General features: G+C 43.5%; 1 protein-coding gene across 2 annotated transcripts in view; it reads left to right on the top strand.

Moving 5' to 3' along the window:
* folh1b (folate hydrolase 1B) overlaps window positions 1-15,888 on the top strand; it is a 76,485-nt gene extending 60,597 nt beyond the window's left edge. For both annotated transcript variants that reach the window (XM_033022447.1, XM_033022448.1), the window contains 5 exons: window positions 3,697-3,787; window positions 5,953-6,217; window positions 8,515-8,596; window positions 10,516-10,608; window positions 15,028-15,888. In XM_033022447.1, coding sequence (XP_032878338.1) covers window positions 3,697-3,787; window positions 5,953-6,217; window positions 8,515-8,596; window positions 10,516-10,608; window positions 15,028-15,214 — 718 coding nt within the window. In that variant the 3' untranslated portion in view covers window positions 15,215-15,888. The remainder of the gene's footprint in view (window positions 1-3,696; window positions 3,788-5,952; window positions 6,218-8,514; window positions 8,597-10,515; window positions 10,609-15,027) is intronic.
* Window positions 15,889-19,679: the final 3,791 nt, after the last annotated feature.

Genomic DNA, 19,679 nt, shown 5'->3' with positions numbered 1-19,679 from the left:
TGTTTAACTGACTGAAGTTAGACTGAACCTATTGAACTGGGGGTGCTTTGTGGCAACATAGGTCAATTGTCTTAGCATCGTAGGAAGAGTTGGACTTGACTACATCATGCAAGCGCCCACATTTTCTGGTTCAACACTCCCCGAACACCTTGGGTAAACAAGTGAAGCGAGGTGCCATCTACCTGCAGGAGTCTGGAAATCCTCCGGCCATACATCAGTCATGAGTGCATTGGAGAATAGCCAATATTGCCCCTCTGTTAAAGGAGTTCAATAAAGCTTACAGCAGTGGCAGGGAAACCACTGGACAATATTCTAACGGATAGGAATTACACACATCTGGAAAAGTCTGGACCTATTAACAATATAAGCATGGTTTGGAGGTGGGTGGGTGGAAGTTGTCTTACAAACTTGATTGATTTTTTGAGGGGGTGATGAAGATTGATGGTCAGAGTGGATGTGGTCTACATGGACTTTAGTAAAGCATTTTAGTTTAGTTTATTGCCATGTGCAATGAAAGGCTTTTTTGTTGCATGCTATCCAGTCCGCGGAAAGTGTAAACATGATTACAATTAAGCCGTCCACAATGTACAGAATCAGGATAAAGGAAATGGTGTTTAGTGTAAGATAAAGTCCAATTAAAGATAGGCGGGGGATCTCCAATTAGATAGATAGTAACTCAGCACCATTCTCTAGTTGATGATGGGATGGTTCAGTTGTCTGATAACAGTTGGGGGGAAAAACTGTCCCTGAATCTGGATGTATGCGTTTTCACACTTCTGTATCACTTGCCTGATGGGAGGGAGAAGAGGGAATATCCGGGATGAGACTCCTCCTTAATTTGACAGGGTCTCTCGTGGTAGGCTAATCTAAAAGATGAAAGCACAATCTTCAACATGATCCCACCACCAGTCACATCTTCCCGCATCTCTTTCCGCTTTCCATAGAGACCACTCCTTGATTCGTTCATTCCTTCCCACCCAACCTGTCCCCGCTCCAGGCACCTGTCCATGCACCTCCTCTCTTATTTTGATCCAGGGACCCCAGCAGACCTTCCAGGTGAGACAAAAGTTCACTTGCATCTCTTCTAACCTCGTGCATTTGGTGCACCCAACGTGGCCTCCTCTACATCAGCAAGATCAAGCGTAGACAAGGTAACCCTTTTGCAGAACTCTGGTGTTTTGTTCGCCAAGACCTGCTGTAGCTCCCAGTTGCTAACCATTTAACTCTCCTTCTCATTCCCATACCAACCTTTCTGGAAGAATAATTTATAGTAGCCCACAGCATGGATGGAAAATCATTCTAAGCCCCCAATGGATGGTTGCCTGCATGCTAACTTGCATCGTGCTGTTTATTTAACACTTTGTGGATCAATATGTATCGTACCCAATTACATAGTTGGGTCTTCAGTAAGGCCTTTGACAAGGTTCCTCATGGAAGGTTGGCTAAGAAGGTTCAATGGTTGGGTATTAATGGTGGAGTAGCAAGATGGATTCAACAGTGGCTGAATGGGTGATGCCAGAGAGTAATGGTGGATGGTTGTTTGTCAGGTTGGAGGCCGGTGACTAGTGGGGTGCCACAGGGATCTGTGTTGGGTCCACTGTTGTTTGTCATGTACATCAATGATCTGGATGATGGTGTGGTAAATTGGATTAGTAAGTATGCAGATGATACTAAGATAGGTGGGGTTGTGGATAATGAAGTAGATTTTCAAAGTCTACAGAGAGATTTATGCCAGTTGGAAGAGTGGGCTGAAAGATGGCAGATGGAGTTTAATGCTGATAAGTGTGAGGTGCTACATCTTGGCAGGACAAATCAAAATAGGACGTACATGGTAAATGGTAGGGAATTGAAGAATGCAGGTGAACAGAGGGATCTGGGAATAACTGTGCACAGTTCCCTGAAAGTGGAATCTCATGTAGATAGGGTGGTAAAGAAAGCTTTTGGTGTGCTGGCCTTTATAAATCAGAGCATTGAGTATAGAAGTTGGGATGTAATGTTAAAATTGTACAAGGCATTGGTGAGGCCAATTCTGGAGTATGGGGTACAATTTTGGTCGCCTAATTATAGGAAGGAGGTCAACAAAATAGAGAGAGTACAGAGGAGATTTACTAGAATGTTGCCTGGGTTTCAGCAACTAAGTTACAGAGAAAGGTTGAACAAGTTAGGGCTTTATTCTTTGGAGCGCAGAAGGTTAAGGGGGGACTTGATAGAGGTCTTTAAATGATGAGAGGGATAGACAGAGTTGACGTGGATAAGCTTTTCCCACTGAGAGTAGGGAAGATTCAAACAAGGGGACATGACTTGAGAATTAAGGGACAGAAGTTTAGGGGTAACATGAGGGGGAACTTCTTTACTCAGAGAGTGGTGGCTGTGTGGAATGAGCTTCCAGTGAAGGTGGTGGAGGCAGGTTCGTTTTTATCATTTAAAAATAAATTGGAGAGTTATATGGACGAGACAGGAATGGAGGGTTATGGTCTGAGCGCAGGTATATGGGACTAGGGGAGAATACGTGTTCGGCACGGACTAGAAGGGTCGAGGTGGCCTGTTTCCGTGCTGTATATTGTTATATGGTTATAGTTGCTATTACATTTCACATTGGAACCAATCATATTAAGATCACTGTTAAATAAATGTCCAGTCACTATACGCCTGTTACCTTTCGACCCTGTTTCATGCTCATTACTAATTCCTATATGGAGACATGAGAGTGCAGATGCTGGAATCTGAGACAAAAAAAATTGACTGCTGGAAGAACTCAACAGGTCAAGAAGCATCTGTGGAAGCAAGGAAAAGGGCAATGTTTTGGGTCAAGTGTCGCGGGAAGAGAGTTGGTGTATAGAAGTGCAAGGGAGGGGTGAGCCAGAGTCTGGTAGGTGATGGGTGAAACCAGATGAGGGGTAGGTGGGGCAAGGGGAAGTATAGGAAAAAAATTAAATCGGCAAATTGACCCGGGCGCGGGGAAGGGTAGTCAACATCTAAATCTAATTTTTATTAGTTATTTAAGTTATGACATCGGATGGAAGCTGCATACCAAATCTCGTTGCGCTTATGTGCAATGACAATAAAAGATATTATGATTATTATCAGGTGTGTATCTTGTGCAAACATGTTTTGGGGGAACATTTTGTTTCTGTATTGCATCTGTGGAACAGATAGTGACACCACAGCTCCTGGCCAGAATGGAATTGGTTGGGTAACTCTCCGATCAATCGAGCTTGGGTTCAAACTGGTAAAAAAAATATCTAGGATTAAGTTAACGTGGGCATTTTGGCTGATTGTTTTGGTTTAAAAAGGAAGATGCAGAAATTGGTTAACTTCCATTTACCATAACAGCTTATCACTTTGTCAGTTGTTGTTAATAACACCTCTTAATCCAAAGCTGACAAAACTCTTGTAATCAATAAAATGATCAATGGGACTTTGTATTTTTACATTGTGTCATAATTGCCTTAACGTTTCCTCTTTGAAATATCTTGCTGGCGAGTTTGATGCGGCAAGTGAGGGAATGCATTGCACTCTGAAGTGAGATTTATCCAATATTTGATTCACAAGGGATTTCCCTACTTGGGACTTGTGGCAATGAGTACATGAATTCTACACTGAATACGTTACAAATCTGGGCAGTGTCTTAAGAAGAATTTTTTGCAAAATGTGTTTATTTGTGTGACAATTATTCTGGTTTACTAATGTACATAGGATAAGAAAACTAGGATCCGGCAGCGACTTTGAAGCTTTCTTTCACCGAATTGGCATAACCTCCGGCCGTGTGCGATACACAAAAAACCGAGTGAGTATGTCAACTACCTCAAGTACCTAACACAGACTGTGTGAGATTTGTTCCATTTTTACTGGTCTGTTTAATCTCTATGGTCCACGGTAGAGATCTGCTTGTAATAAAACAGAAACCCGATCCACAACAATCCTGACCACAACTAATCTGCAGCAAACCAGTACGTGGCTGGAATCTGACACGCGCTTGCTCTCAAGTTGCGGAGATGGTGGGGGAGGTATGTATGTGATACAATCATTGTGATACAATCATTGTTGGCTGTTGAGGGAATCTCTGGTTAATGAGGATAGTTTGAGAGATAAGACACAAGCAAAAATTCGGAGCCACAGGAAATACTCAGCGGGTCAGGCAGAAAGATTGACGGATGGCCAGCAGGAGAACTGACTAATACAGAGAGAGCAAGTTATCTGGAGTAAAACACACAGTGCTGCAGTTCGGCAGGTCAGGCAGCATGAGTGGAAGGAATGGACAGACAATGCTTCAGACCAGGACATACCTTTAGTTACCTGAAGTTGTTGAATTCAGTACTGTCTGAAAGGCCTAAAGTCCTGTAATGGAACATCAGGTGCTATTCCTCAAGCTTGTGTTGGGCCTCATTTTAAAAGTGCTTTACGAAGAGCTTATCACAATAGAGTCATACAATGCATACACAGTCTCTTGGCCCCGTCAAGTCCATGCTTGCAACCAAGTGCCTAATTAAACCTATTTATTGGCACTTGATCTATATTTGTCAAAATCAAGTGCTGACCTAATTACTTAAATGTTGTTAAATATCTGCCTCCAGCATTCTTTTGGGAAATGCTTTCTAGATTCCAACCACCATCTGCGTAAAAAAGATCTGTCGTAAAAATAGGTAGTGTAAAAATAGAAGATACATATTTGATTAAAGTTTAGCTTGCAGCAAGTAATAAGGCCATTACCAGGCAGTGGCTTAATGAAAAAAGTCCAAAACAGGAACAGTGGTTAGAAATTGTGCGAGACATCTTTAATATGGAGAAATTGACATATTCCTTGAGAGTCAAGGAGAATTCATTTGAGAATATCTGGGAAAAATGGACTGTTTATTTGAGCCATGACACCAATTAGATAAATGCCGAGCTAGATATGGGAAGATTGCGTTATATAGAACTAGATGGTATGTTTGTATGAATGTTGAATTATCTCCAGATAACTAATCAATGTAATGGTTTTTCTTTTTTTAATTTGGTAAGTGAACCACACGGTCTTATTCCAATTTTTAAATTTTTTTTTTTCCCCCATCTACTTATTTTTTTATTTTGATTGCTGTTTTTCTTACTTTGTTTTATTTATGGTGATGGTGTTGCACTGTTTTGTGAAAAAAAAAAATCTGTCGCAGATCCCTCTAAACATGTTACCACCTTGCCTAAATCTACGCCCTTTACTTTTAGATACCTCTGTATGGAGAAACATTTCTTATTCTCTACTCCATTTACACCTACCTTATTTCTCTGTACCTTTCACACTTTTCAGCAGTAAGTTGTTTCTGTTATTCCTTTCTGCATTTCACTAAGTGATCAAAATCAATCTGTAAAGTAACTATCCTTCTCATTAGCAACAAAACTTTCAAGGTGTCTGCAAACATACTAATCATTCTTCCAACATTTGAATTCAGATTGTTAATGTGAATAACAGAGCTCTAGCACTGATCCAGCAACCAGCCCCTTGAGGACAACCACCTTCTGAGTGAAATTAGTTCAATGGTTTAAAAAAATGTTTGTTTAAGTGTATTTCTCACCTTTAGCTTGCACCATTTATTTTCTAATTATTTAATCATCTCTTCTCGTCCAACAAATTATAGAGGGAAACAAAAATAAATTAAGCCTCCTTTTCTCCACAAAAGCTGCATCTGTAGCAGTTCTTGGGTGATCCTGAAACAATAATCTGATTAACCTGATCCTCCCAAAGATCTGCTGCATAATTCCAGCATTTTTCTTATTTGTCTCAAAAATTTGCAGGTATGAATTGATAAAGAATTCCTGGGCAATGCCTTGCTTTCACAATGCAGTTGTGTCCCATTGCAGCATAACATTATACCTTGGGTATGCATGCAAAGAAATTCACTGTGACTTGTCACATGAGACAAAGTATTCAATTCAATAAAAACATTACTTAACGACCCTGGATTTTCCTGTCTGTTTCAGAAAACCGACAAGTACAGCAATTACCCGACGTATCATAGTATATATGAAACGTTTGAGTTGGTGGAATGGTTCTATGACCCTTCGTTTAAGAAACTACTTACAGTGGCCCAGATACGAGGAGGATTAGTTCATGAGCTGGCAGATTCTACCATCATACCTTTTGACTGCAGAGATTATGCTGATGCCTTGGTTGAATATGCAAACATCATTTATGAGCAGGCAGTACAACACCAATTGCAGCTTAAACAATACCAAGTCGGCTTTGGTAAGTATAGGGCCATCTATGAATTTAGTAAAGGCATATTTCCGTAATCCATAACACGGGTGTTACTGTTACTATTTACGGGTGTTACTATTCCATCATGATTAATTAGTTAATTACTTCTCTTCAGTTAATGAATTGTGTGCATTTTCTCTCCCAAATGTATTTATTTGTCTATGTATTTAACATTATATCTAATATATTTTCAGTGTTGCATATTGTATACATTGGCTATTATACATTGGCTATTATATCTTGGCTATTAGGTATCATCAGATACCCAAAGAAATTCCCAAAGGAATAACATGGGCCAGTTTTACTTAACGCTTTGAAAGTTAAACTGAGTTATTTTAATTTAGTTTAGAGATACAGCGTGGAAACAGGCCCTTCGGCCCACCGAGTCCGCACCGACCAGCAATCCCCGCACATTAAAGCCCCTGTCCCACTTAGGAAACCTGAACGGAAACCTCTGGAGGACTTTGCGCCCCACCCAAGGTTTCCGTGCAATTCCCGGAGGTTGCTGGAGGTTGCAGCTAGTGGAAGCAGGTAGGGAGACTGACAAAAACCTCCGGGAACCACAGGGAAACCTTGGGTGGGGCGCAAAGTCTCCAGAGGTTTCCGTTCAGGTTTCCTAAGTGGGACAGGGGCATCACACTACACTACTAGGGACAATTTAAATATACAAATCCAAGCCAATTAACCTCCAAACCCTGTACGTCTTTGGAGTGTGGGAGGAAACCAAAGATCTTGGGGGAAATCCATGTGTTCACGGGGAGTACGTACAAATTCCATACAGACAGCACCCCTAGTCCGGATCGTCTCTGGCGCTGCAGGCACTGTAAGGCAGCAACTCTACCGCTGCACCACGGCATCGGCCACTTTTGAGAATTGTAGCACTCTGAGTCATTGGAAGCCCACAGTCACTCTGGATCACAATGATCATTCGTACGTCATCTTGATACTTAATAGAATATTATTCAATTGCTTTTTATTGTCACTACTATTAATAGTAGATGTCAACTTTGTTGCCAAACCACCAGTGCAGGAATTTTGACAGTTGTGTTCACTGAGGTAATATTCTGTTGCTATGTTGATAATCATGAACAAAATACCCCAACAGCTCTGGAGAAATTTATTGTCATATGTCCCAGATAGGACAATGCAATTCTTGCTTGCTGCAGCACAACAGAATATGTAAACATAATACAGAACAGGAGATAAAAGTTCAGTGTGTTTATATACCACAGACCATATATATACACAATAAATAAACAGATAAAATGCAATAGGCTGTTATTGTTCAGAGTTCAGAGTTCGGAGTTTGGTGATGGACCCTCCACCACCTCCAGTTTAAATTCCATTTAGAATATTTTTGGAGGACCAGGAAACCAGAAGTAAGAGTTACTCCAGGGAGTTACTCCAGATCCAGGGTCAGGGAGTGCCAGATCTCACACAATTCAAAGCAAGGGAGAAAGTGCCCAGCGCCGACCAGTTGCCGTGGCAGTGCGCATATGCAGGGTGGCTGATGATGTGCTGGCTGTGGTTGTGCGCATGTGCAGGGGGAGGATGTGCTGGCCGTAGCAGTGCGCATGTGCAAGGTGGCCGGCCGTGCCGGCAGATGAGAAGCGAGCGGAGACCCGGCGGAGATGGAGAGTGACAGAGAGAGAGAGAGAGAGAGAGAGAGATAGAGAGGGGGGCCCGCTCAGAGTTTAATGGCAGGTGTCCTGCCTTGGCCGGAGGCCCCCTAGATTTTGAGGCCCTAGGCTTCAGCTTATGAAGCCTAGTGGTAAATCCGGCCCTGACAGGGGGCCACGTTGGGCACACCGGATGCAGTAGATGAGGTTAGCACAGGTTATGGGGCAGCACAGTGGCGCAGCGATAATGTTGATGACTTACAGCGCCAGAGGCCCTGGTTCGAGCCTGACTACGGATGCTGTCTGTCCCCTCATCCTGTGACTGCGTGGGTTTTCTCCAGGTTTTCCGGTTTCCACTCATACTTCAGACGTGCAGGTTTGTGGGTTAATTGGCTTTGATAAAATTGAAAATTTTACCTAGTGTGTAGGATAGTGCTGGTGTAGGGGGTGATCGCTGGTTGGCACAGACTCGATGGGCCGAAGGGCCTGTTTGTGCGTTATATCTCAAGGAGGTGAACGTGAACCTCTGTCTCATTGGTTTGGCAGATCATATGCACTAGAACCAACAGTAGACGTGATTTACAGATTATCAAAGACAATGATTAGTAGGCAAAATTTAAAAACAATGGGGTTGAATTAAATTAATAATCTGCAATTATATTTCAGACTCTCTGTTCTCTGCTGCACATAACTTTTCAATTGTTGCTACAGAGTTTCATGAACGATTACAAACGATTGACACCAGCGAGTGAGTATTAAAACCTAATGAATAAAACTTCAAAGCCATTTGTTATTCCTTTTCTCTGTTATTGTCCCATCTCTGTTATCTTAATGCTCTTATTCTCCAATAAGGCAGACAATGGATTCCTCCCTGTTTTACATTAGAAATCACCCAGTGTGATATATCAGGAGTATGGTTTAGTTTATTATTGTCATGTGTATGGAGGTACAGCTTAAGGATAGAGGGGGAAATCCTTTAGGACCGAGATGAGAAAAACATTTTTCACACAGAGAGTGGTGAATCTCTGGAACTCTCTGCCACAGAAGGTAGTTGAGGCCAGTTCATTAGCTATATTTAAGAGGGAGTTAGATGTGGCCCTTGTGGCTAAAGGGATCGGGGGTATGGAAAGAAGGCAGGTACGGTATACTGAGTTGGATGATCAGCCACGATCATATTGAATGGCGGTGCAGGCTCGAAGGGCCGAATGGCCTACTCCTGCACCTATGTTCTATGTTTACAGTGAAAGGTTTTTTGTTGTTGCATGCGATCCATCAGCAAAAAGACTAACATGATTACAATCAAGCCATCCACAATGTACAGATACAGAATAAGACGTTTAGTGCAAGATTAAGTTCAGCTAGTCCACTAGTTTGTCTGGGCAATTCCTAAGGACGCAGCCGGACCAGTTGCTTTACGTTGGTTCACCCTGTGGAAGGCGGATCTAACTTCTGTTGCTGTGACCCTGGGTAAGATCATAAGAGATAGGAGTGGAATTAGACCATTCAGCCCATCGAGTCTACTCCACCATTCAATCATGGCCGATCTATCTCTCCCTCCTAACACCATTCTTCTGCCTTCTCCCCATAACCTCTGAATGGGTAAAGGCCTATTCGAGTCTGATGGTACAAATGTCATCGCCCCATTGGCCTTCTGCGCAAAGCGAGCATGGAATGCATTAAGTTAATCAGAAAAGGCTGCACCAGTGATGTTGTCTGACTTTGCTTTGCAGTCAGTTATAGTATTCAGGCCTTGCCATAGTCTATGTCAAGTCAAGTCACTTTATTTCTATAGCACATTTAAAAAACAACTCTCGTTGGCCAAAGTGCTTTACATTGGTGGAGGTACTAACGTTATACAACATTGGTTCATAGATTACGTACATACATGAATACATACATATACAGGTAGTGGAAAGTCTTACCTTCCACTACCTGTATATGTATGATTCTGAATGATTCTGCAGTGTTGACTAGATTTAAAAACTACATTTTTGACCTGAGACTCTGTTGGACTACATTTTTGACCTGAGACTGTGTCATGAATGCTAACTTACCAAAACACACCTCACAATGTTGAATAATACGGTGGACATTTGTACTATTTTCAAATTGTATCCAATATATTGTAATGCTTCTAAACTACTGGATTATGTTTCCAATCTGTTTTGTGCAATTGTTTGATGCTACATAGAATCAATAATTATCTTACACAGTCCTTTGGGCTACTGTGCTGAGGAATTGAATCCATTTCCAAATATTTTGTATGTACGATTCACACAAAAGCTATCTTGTGCATGCTAGATCAGGTTACTGAGTAGATTAGTGACCATTGGGAAATTGGCTTAATTACATCTAAGTATGTTGGTCATTTGCCCAGTGCCAGATACACATCGAGTGGCATCATCTGGTGTACTGCAATCACTTTGTGTACACCAATAGAAATTGGCTATTAAAGATGTTGCTCCATGCACATTTTTCCATGCACAATAAAACAAAGAGCATACCTTGCACAATAAGTAGAGAAAGGGGATTGCTCAAAGCCAGCATAGACACAATGGGCTGAGTGGTCTCTTCCATCATAACTGCAACGTTTTATTTAAAAAATGGAGGCAAATTCAATAAGCTTCCTTAAAGATTGTAATTTGTCGCTGTTAATGCATTTTACAGCCCTCTTGTGGTACGAATGATAAATGACCAGTTAATGCTGTTGGAAAGATCCTTTATTCATCCTCTGGGATTACCAGGGAGACCTTTCTACAGGTAAGATCTGTTACAGCCATGATTCAGTAATACTGAACCCCATTATCCAGGATCCTTTTTATCACCCTTCATATATTCTATATGTTAACTCCTAAATGGCCTGTAACTTTCCATACCTTTCACTCATTGGAGGCTTAGTCAGCCATTATATTCCCCTTGTGGCTTTTCAGTTTAAAAAAAAATGATGGTACCACTTTCAATATTTGCTTTATAGATTATGGATGCATTTTCAATGGAACTTTGTTTACATTTTTTTGTCACTGTCCTCAAATTAATGCAATATTTGAATATTGTATTTAGTTTATAAGTGCGCACAATTGGGCAGCTGGTAGAGAAGCTGCCTCACAGCACCAGAGAAACACACTCGATCCTGACCCTGGGTGCTGTCTGTGTGAAGTTTGCATGTTTTCCCTGTGACTACATGGGTTTCCGCAGGATGCTCCGGTTTCCTCCCACATCCCCAAGGTCTACTGATATGTATGTTAATTAGTCTCAATAAATGGGCTCTAGTGTGTGGCTCTGCCCCCCTCCCTCCCCCTCTGCCCCCCCCCCCCCCCCCCCCCCCATCCCTCTCTGCCTCACCTCCCCCTCTCTGGCCCCCCTCTCTAGGGTGTGGTGAATATTGAGACCTACGGGTGAGTGGTGGAGTATTGCGTTCGGGAACCAGCCCTCCCCTGTGACGCCGCTCCCCCCCCCCACCACGAAATCTCTACCCCCCTCCCTCTCTACCCACCGTCCCCTTCCCTCTCCACCCCACCCCCTCACTAGGCGCGCCTGCGCAGTTGGGGGTTATGTGTGAGTGGATAGGGTGGGGGATGGGGGTAAAAGGAGCGAATGAATAATATTAATATAATATCAAGGGGGGGTTAGTGTGTGTGTGTGTGGGGGGTGGTTAGTATGTGTGTGTGGGGGGTGGTTAGTATGTGTGTGTGTGGGGGGTGGTTAGTGTGTGTGGGGGGGGGTGGTGTGGGTGTGGGGGGGGGGTAGGAGGGGTGTGTGTGTGGGGGGGGGGGGTAGTGGGTGGGTGTGGGGGGGGGGTTAGGTGGGGGGGGGGGGGTAGTGTGGGTGGGGGGGGGGGGGGGTTAGTGTGGGTGTGTGTGTGGGGGGGGGGGGGGGTGGGGGGGGGTGGGGGGGGGGTTAGTGGGTGTGTGGGGGGGGGGGTTAGGGTGTGTGTGTGTGGGGGGGGGGGGGGGTGTGTGTGGGTGTGTGGGGGGGGGTGGGTGTGTGGGTGTGGGGGGGGGGGTGGGTGTGGGTGTGGGGGGGGGGGGGGGAGTGGGTGTGGTGTGGGGGGGGGGGTTAGTGTGTGTGTGGGGGGGGGGGGGGTTGGGTGGGGGGGGGGTGTGTGTGTGTGGGGGGTGGTGTGTGGTGTGGGGGGGGTTAGTGTGTGTGTGTGTGGGGGGGGGGTTAGTGTGTGTGTGGGGGGGGGGGGGGGGTAGTGTGTGTGTGGGGGGTGGTTAGTGTGGGTGTGTGTGTGGGGGGGTTAGTGTGTGTGTGTGGGGGGGGGGGGTTAGTGTGTGTGTGGTGGGGGGGGGGTTAGTGTGTGTGTGGGGGGGGGGTTAGTGTGTGTGTGTGTGGGGGGGGTTAGTGTGTGTGTGTGGGGGGGGGGGTTAGTGTGTGTGTGTGTGGGGGGGGGGTTAGTGTGTGTGTGGGGGGGGGTTAGTGTGTGTGTGTGTGGGGGGGGGTTAGTGTGTGTGGGGGGGGTTAGTGTGTGTGTGTGTGTGGGGGGGTTAGTGTGTGTGTGTGTGGGGGGGGGGTTAGTGTGTGTGTGTGTGTGGGGGGGGGTTAGTGTGTGTGACGCTGAAGGCCGCTCGCCCCCCACCCCCCCCCGCAACTGCGCGCTGAAGGGACGGGACCCAACGAGTTCCCCTTGGTCTAGTAAACACTATAAACACAGTGCCCTGGGATGGTTCAGGTCCTATCTGGCAGACAGAACCATGCGGGTAAGCCTTGCTGACTTTGAATCCTCCTCCACTCCCTTGGTATATGGGGTTCCACAGGGCTCAATTTTAGGGCCCCTGCTCTTCTCCTTATACCTACTTCCTCTGGGCTCAATTTTAAGAAGGCATGGCATCTCCTTTCACTTTTATGCGGATGATAGCCAGTTATATATGCCACTCAGGAAAGAGGAAGACTATTCTCTAAAATCACTTCTGTCTTGTCTTGAGGACATTAAGTCCTGGATGGCCTTAAACTTTCTGGGACTTAATGAAGAGAAGACAGAGGTGATTTTGTTTGGCCCCAATGGCTGCCGTGAACCTCCCTTTGTTGACTTGGGTCCACTGGCATTGTCTGTAAAGCCAACCGTCTTGAACCTGGGTTTTAGGATGGACGATGATTTTAAACTAGACAAACAAATAGGCGCGGTGGTTAAGTCCAGCTTCTTTCACCTAAGGAAGCTGGCAAAGGTGAAGCCCATTCTCGAGCGGGAGCATTTTGAAACAGTAATCCATGCCTTTATTACATCTAGGCTGGATTACTGTAACGCACTCTACTCTGGAGTCGCACGAGCTTCATTGGCTCGTCTCCAGCTTGTTCAAAATGCTGCCGCTCGCCTTTTGACTGGAACTCGAAAGAGGGAGCACATTACGCCAATTTTGGCCTCCCTACACTGGCTCCCAGTGCACTTTCGAGTTCATTTCAAAATTCTTTTATTTGTTTTTAAATCATTGAATGGGCTCGCCCCGCCTTACCTCTCTGAGCTGCTCCACCTATATGCTCCTGCCCGGTGCCTCAGGTCAGCTGATCAGCTGCTCCTTGAGGTACCAAGGTCTAAGCGGAAGCTCAGAGGGGATAGAGCCTTTTCTGTTGCTGCTCCGGCACTCTGGAACACCTTGCCGTTGCACATCAGACAGGCCCCCTCACTGTCCATCTTCAAATCCTCCCTAAAAACATATTTTTATTCTTTGGCTTTCGACACTGGCTGAGGCATTGCTCCTGTTTTTAGTGCTTTTAATGTCTTTTAATTTTTAGTGTGTTTTTTATAGTCCTTCGTTTTACGGTTTTTAATGGTTTTTAATTGTTTGTAATAGCTTTTTGTTCATGATTTCTCATGTACAGCACTTTGTGGCAACTGTAGTTGTTTAAAGTGCTTTATAAATAAAGTTATTATTATTATTATTATTATTATAAATGCATCTTGAAGTTAATTAAGTGAGAACAAACTGTAGAGCATGAGATTATTGTATGTATTCATTTTGAAATCGATATATTTTTAAGTATAAGGTAATCAGGGGTTATGGGGAGTGATTAAGAAAGGTAGGGCCAAAGATGCGTTCTAATTTACTATTCCATTGGTTGGAGGAAGCTCAAAGGTCCACATTTAGTGCATCTGTTTACTGAATGTTGTTCTAATTCTGCTCCTTAACATAAGAACTTGCGCGTTTGCAGATGACACAATAATAAAGGTTTTGTAGATATCAAGAAAGTTATCAAGAATTACTGTAGATGGGTAAGTGGGCTGAAGAATGGCAGTTCAAATAAGTGTAAGGTTTTGCGCTTTGAGAAGTCAAATGACATAATGAATGGCTGGAACCTGGGGAGTGTTGTAGAACAGAAGCACTCTGGAGTACAAATATATAGTTCCCTGGAAATGGTGTCACAGGTGGACGGGGTGGTCCGGAATGCTTTAGAAACACGGGCATGAAATACTGAAGTTGGGACGTTAGTTGATGTTGTACAAGATGTTGGTGCAGGTGTATTGTGTTCAGTTTTGGTCACCCTGGTCATTAGATATTATAAAGCTGGAAAGGATGCAGAAAAATATTTATAAAGATATTGCCAGGACTTGAGGGACTAAGTTGCATGGAGAGGTTGGACAGGTTAGTATTTTATTCCTTGGAGTCTACAAGTGATTTTACAGAGGTGTATAAAATCTTGATGGGCATGGATAGGGTCAATGCACACTGCCATTTTCGCATGATTGGGGAATCAAGAACTAGAGGGGACAGGTTTAAGGTGAGAAGGGAATTATTTAAAGAAAACTTGAGGGAAAACCTTCTCACTTGTATGAATCAAGCTGCCATAGGAAGTGGTTGAGGCAGGTACACAAGGAACAATTAAAATACGTTTGGACAGTACAAAGATAGGAAAGGTTCAGAGGGTTGAGGGTCAAACATGGGCAAATGGAAATGCATCTTGGTCGGCAGAGAAGAGTTGGGGAAAGAGCATGTTTCCTTGCACGTACAACTATTATAATTTTGATTCAATCATTTTAATCTGGATTTTTCTTACCTGATGCTGTTGGTATTCAAAATTTTAATCATAAACAATAACCTGAATATTACTCCAAATGTATTTTTAATTAAGGACTGATGTGTAAACTTTGAATCCAGGTTAAATTACAGCATTAACTAGGCATTACTAATAATTAATGCAATACGTATGGCATTTAACAATTTTTAATTTTATTTTCTCTCATAGGCATATCATTTATGCTCCCAGTACCCACAATAAGTATGCAGGAATATCCTTTCCAGGAATATATGATGCATTATTTGATATAGCAAATGCCCCAGATCAACGCAAAGCCTGGCAAGAAGTGAAAAAGCAGATTGCTATTGCTTCCTTTACAGTGCAGGCTTCTGCTGAGATATTGAAGCAAATATAATTGTATTTAGTTTTGTGACTTTGAGATGCTGTGGAACAGAAACTGGACCATGAGCTGAAGATATAGCATTGAGCCCATCCCTTGATTAACCATTTGAGAATATGAATGGTTCTATCAAATTAAACCGCCTTTCTATCAGAATATGCACATTATTTATCACTCGTTCACTATATAATCTACACTGCAGCTGTGCTAGTTGTAATGCCTTGTTTCAGATGGATCATATTGTTATCAATTTGGATACACTGCAGGATGTGAGCGTAAATATGATTTTTTTTTAAATGAAAAAACTTTCTGACACAGTAGTTTGAAAACATTTGTTATATATGAAGAGAAATTAGTGAGTAGACTTCAAAAATTGTAATTAAAATTCAAACGCTAGAATAGTGAATATACAATATCAACAATGCTGAAACTTGTTATTGCTGTCAATTATGTCGATCTTCAATGGAATATAAACAGCTGATGCTGCATCCTGACTATGAATGTTTATAGCTTTTAGTTTCAAGAATATATGCTATATATGCAATGTTTTTGTCTTCCATATCACTGTCCAGAGCATGGTCTTCTCTCATTAATTTGTATGTTTGTATATTTCACCTTTACTTAAAAATCGGTACTTCATTCTGCGAGGAGACATATTTTCCTTTTTGTCAATAAATGATGAGACCTTGCATGGCTTTTGTGAAATTCCTTCCATTGGTTACTTGCATGACAATTTGATTTACAGGTTCGTTCACATTTTGGAGAGCACTTTAATGATAATAGTCAAGTGCATCTTTACAACATATATTAAAGATAAAAACTTATCTGAAGTGCTGGAAATATTCAAATGCTGGAAATTCTCCAGTCAGGCAACATTTGTGGAGATACCCCATAAAAATGCCCGCGAAAGAAAAACAACAAATAGCACATAGGAAGCATTTTTGAAAATTTCAGGAAATACCATCTAATTCCAGAAAATCTGGGATTCTATTTCAGGATTTTTTTTTTTTGAGGTGTGGAAGCACTGAGTCCCGTTCAGTTTTCTCTTCAGCATATAAAAGGCATGCTCAATTGGGTTCAGATCGGTTGATTGACTTGGCCACGCTCTAGCTTTGAAAAGCTCCTTAGCAGTATGTTTGGGATCATTGTCTTGCTGTAGAACAGGGGTCGGCAACCTTGTTCTGCATAGGGGCCAAGACGCATGTCTGAGCAGATGGCGGGCCTCATCTATCACGTGTGGACATGAGACTAATTGGGACCTGTTGGGTCCCAGTCACATGGGAGGCCTGGTTCCCCAACGCAACCCATTCCCCAACGCAATATTCCACCACTCACCCGTTCCCCCAACACAATATTCCACTACCCACCCATAGCCCCTAACACCCCCTCATCCCCAAGCACTCCCCCCCCCTCCTCTTCATGTGTGGGAGGGGAGAATGGGAGGGGGGAGAGAAGTGGGATGTGTGACGGTGGAGGGTGTGGTGTGGGAGGAGGGGTGTGTGTGGACAGGGAGGTGTAGGAGGGAGAGGTTGGGTTGGGGCGAGGGGGGGTGTGGGGGAGGGGGATGTGAGGGGAGGGGGAGCATGGGGGTGCGTGGGGGGAGGGGGATGTGGGGTGGGGTGGAGGTGTGTATGTGGGCAGGAGGGATGTGGGATGCTAGTTGAAGGTGGTTGCCGGAGGTTGCAGGTAGTGGAACCACTACCTGCAACCTCCGGCAACCTACTCCAGAGCATTCTGGTTCTCAGAAGATGTGGGGAAGATGCTGAAGGCAATTATAAAAGATGAAGTATCAGAACATTTGGATAGCAGTGGTAGTGGAAACACTACCTGCAACCTCCGGCAACCACCTTCAACTAGCATCGCAACCGGCTTCGACTAAAAAATTACCGATTTTTAAAACGGCAACCTATTTTTAGTCACGGCCGATTTTGAATTTTTTGAAATAATCGCCGGAACATAGAAGAAGCGGAATCCACTTTCGACCATTAGGGAGACTGACAAAAACGTCTGGGAACCGCACGGAAACCTTGGGTGGGGCGCTAAGTCTCCAGAGGTTTCCGTTCAGGTTTCCTAAGTGGGACAGGGGCAGTAGATGCCTTAATGAAAGTAAGCATGCAGGTACAGCAGGCAGTGAAGAAAGCCATTGGCATGTCGGTCTTCATAACAAGAGGAGTTGAGTATAGGAGCAAAGAGGTCCTTCTGCAGTTGTACAGGGCACTAGTGAGACCACACCTGGAGTATTGTGTGCTGTTTTGATCCCCTAATTTGAGGAAGGACATTCTTGTAATTGAGGGAGTGCAGCGTAGGTTTACAAGGTTAATTCCTGGGATGGCGGGAGTGTCATATACTAAGCGAATGGAGTGGCTGGGCTTGTATACCCTGGAATTTAGGATGAGAGGGAATGTTATTGAAACATATAAGATTATTAAGGGTTTGGACACGCTAGAGGCAGGAAACATGTTCCCGATGTTGGGGGATTCCAGTTGGGGGCGTCCAGAACGAGGGGCCACAGTTTAAGAATAAGAGGTAAGCCATTTAGAACGGAGATGAGGAAACACCTTTTCAGACAGAGTTGTGAGTCTGTGGAATTCTCTGACTCAGAGGGCGGTGGAGGTTGGTTCTCTGGATACTTTCAAGAGAGAGTTAGATAGGGCTTTTAACGATAGCGGAGTCAGGCGATATGGGGAGAAGGCAGGAACGGGGCACTGATTGGGGATGATCAGCCATGATCACATTGCATGGCGGTGCTGGCTTGAAGGGCCGAATGTCCTACTCCTGCACCTATTGTCTTGGTTATTTTGCCAAACTCCAAGCGGGCTGTCATGTGCCTTTTACTGAGGAGGCTTCCGTCCAGCCACTCTACCATAACGGCCTGATTGGTGGGTGGAGTGCAGCAGATATAGTTGTCTTTAGTTGGGATATATAGTTGGGAGATTGCAACCTTCACGTGGTCCGCCCTGTTTCGACGAATGCAATCAACCTGGCGTGCACAATCAAATAAGATCAAATAGAACAAGTTGTCCTACAACTTTAGGCTGTGCACGCCATACGCTAAAAGAAGGCCTTCTGGAAGGTTCTCCCATCTCCACAGAGGAACTCTGGAGCTCTGTCAGAGTGACCATCAGGTTCTTGGTCACCTCCCTGACCAAGGCCCTATTCCCCCAATTGCTCAGTTTGGCCACGCGGCCAGCTCTATGAAGAGTCCTGGTGGTTCTAAAGTTCTTCCAATTAAGAATGACGGAGGTCGTCACTGTGCTCTGTGGGAGCTGCAATGTCGCAGAAATTGTTTTATACCCTTCCCCAGATCTGTCTCGACACAATCCTGTCTCGGATGACTACGGACAATTCTTTTGTCTTCATGGCTTGGTTTTTGCTCTGACAAGCACTGTCAACTATGGGACCTTATATAGACAGATCTTTGCCTTTCCAAATCATGTCCAATCAATTTACCACTGGTGGACTCCAATCAAGTTGTAGAAACATCTCCAGGATAATCAACGGAAACAGGATGAACCTAAGCTCAATTTTGAGTGGCATAGAAAAGGGTCTGAATACTTATGGAAATGTGATATTTCAGTTATGTCTTTTTAATTACTTTGCAAACATTTCTAAACACCTGTTTTCACTTCTTTCTGGGGTAGTGTGTATAGATTGATGATAAAAAAATAATTTAATCCATTTTAAAATAAGGCTGTAACGTAATAAAAAGTGAAAAAGGTGAAGGGGTCTGAGTACACTGTATAAACACAGCTGTAATTTCTAGATGGTGAAACCAAAATGTGTAAAAAATATCCTTTAATAAAATCTGACAATGTGCACTTTAACCATGTGATTTTTTTCTATTACAAATCGCAAATTGTGGAGTACAGAGGCAAATAAATAAATGATGGATCTTTGTCCCAAACATGGAGGGCACTGTATGTATTTGGTTTCTCCATTTGGAGAGGAGACAAGAGATCTTGTTTCTAACTCTGATGGGTCAGTCACCTGCAACTCTGCTTTTCGCTCTCTGCAGATTCTACTTGACTTGCCCGTATTTCCAGCATCTTCCATTTGACTTTAGATTGCTAGTAATGACAGTTTTCTGTCAATATGTCTGGTTAAAAATTAAGAATGCCCATTGCGAGTGATTAAAAAAAAAAAGCAAAATAAACAATTCAGGATATATCTTGAAGTATCTAGGGATATTAAACTAACACCATGATTCTGAAACATGCATTAATGGAAATATTTCTTAGATCAGTAATTTTCCAATTTTTTTTTGTATCTCGCCTAATTTTCAAATGCAATGATCATCATTGTTTACCTTAAGACAGAAATTCTGGAAGAACTAAACTAGTCAATATTCCTTTCTAATATTCTGAGAAGGTCAAGGTGATTGAGCAGGGAAAAGGGAGGGTTGGGCAGATGGAGCATAAAATAGGCATTGCATTGTTGGCAGGGGTGGGATGGAGTAATTTGACTGCAGGGGTGCTTAATT

The sequence above is a fragment of the Amblyraja radiata genome, chromosome 6 (genome assembly GCF_010909765.2).
Source record: "Amblyraja radiata isolate CabotCenter1 chromosome 6, sAmbRad1.1.pri, whole genome shotgun sequence".
NCBI classification, from domain to species: domain Eukaryota; kingdom Metazoa; phylum Chordata; class Chondrichthyes; order Rajiformes; family Rajidae; genus Amblyraja; species Amblyraja radiata.
The sequence above is the reverse complement of the archived record's forward strand: the minus strand, read 5'-3'. Positions and strand labels throughout refer to the sequence as shown.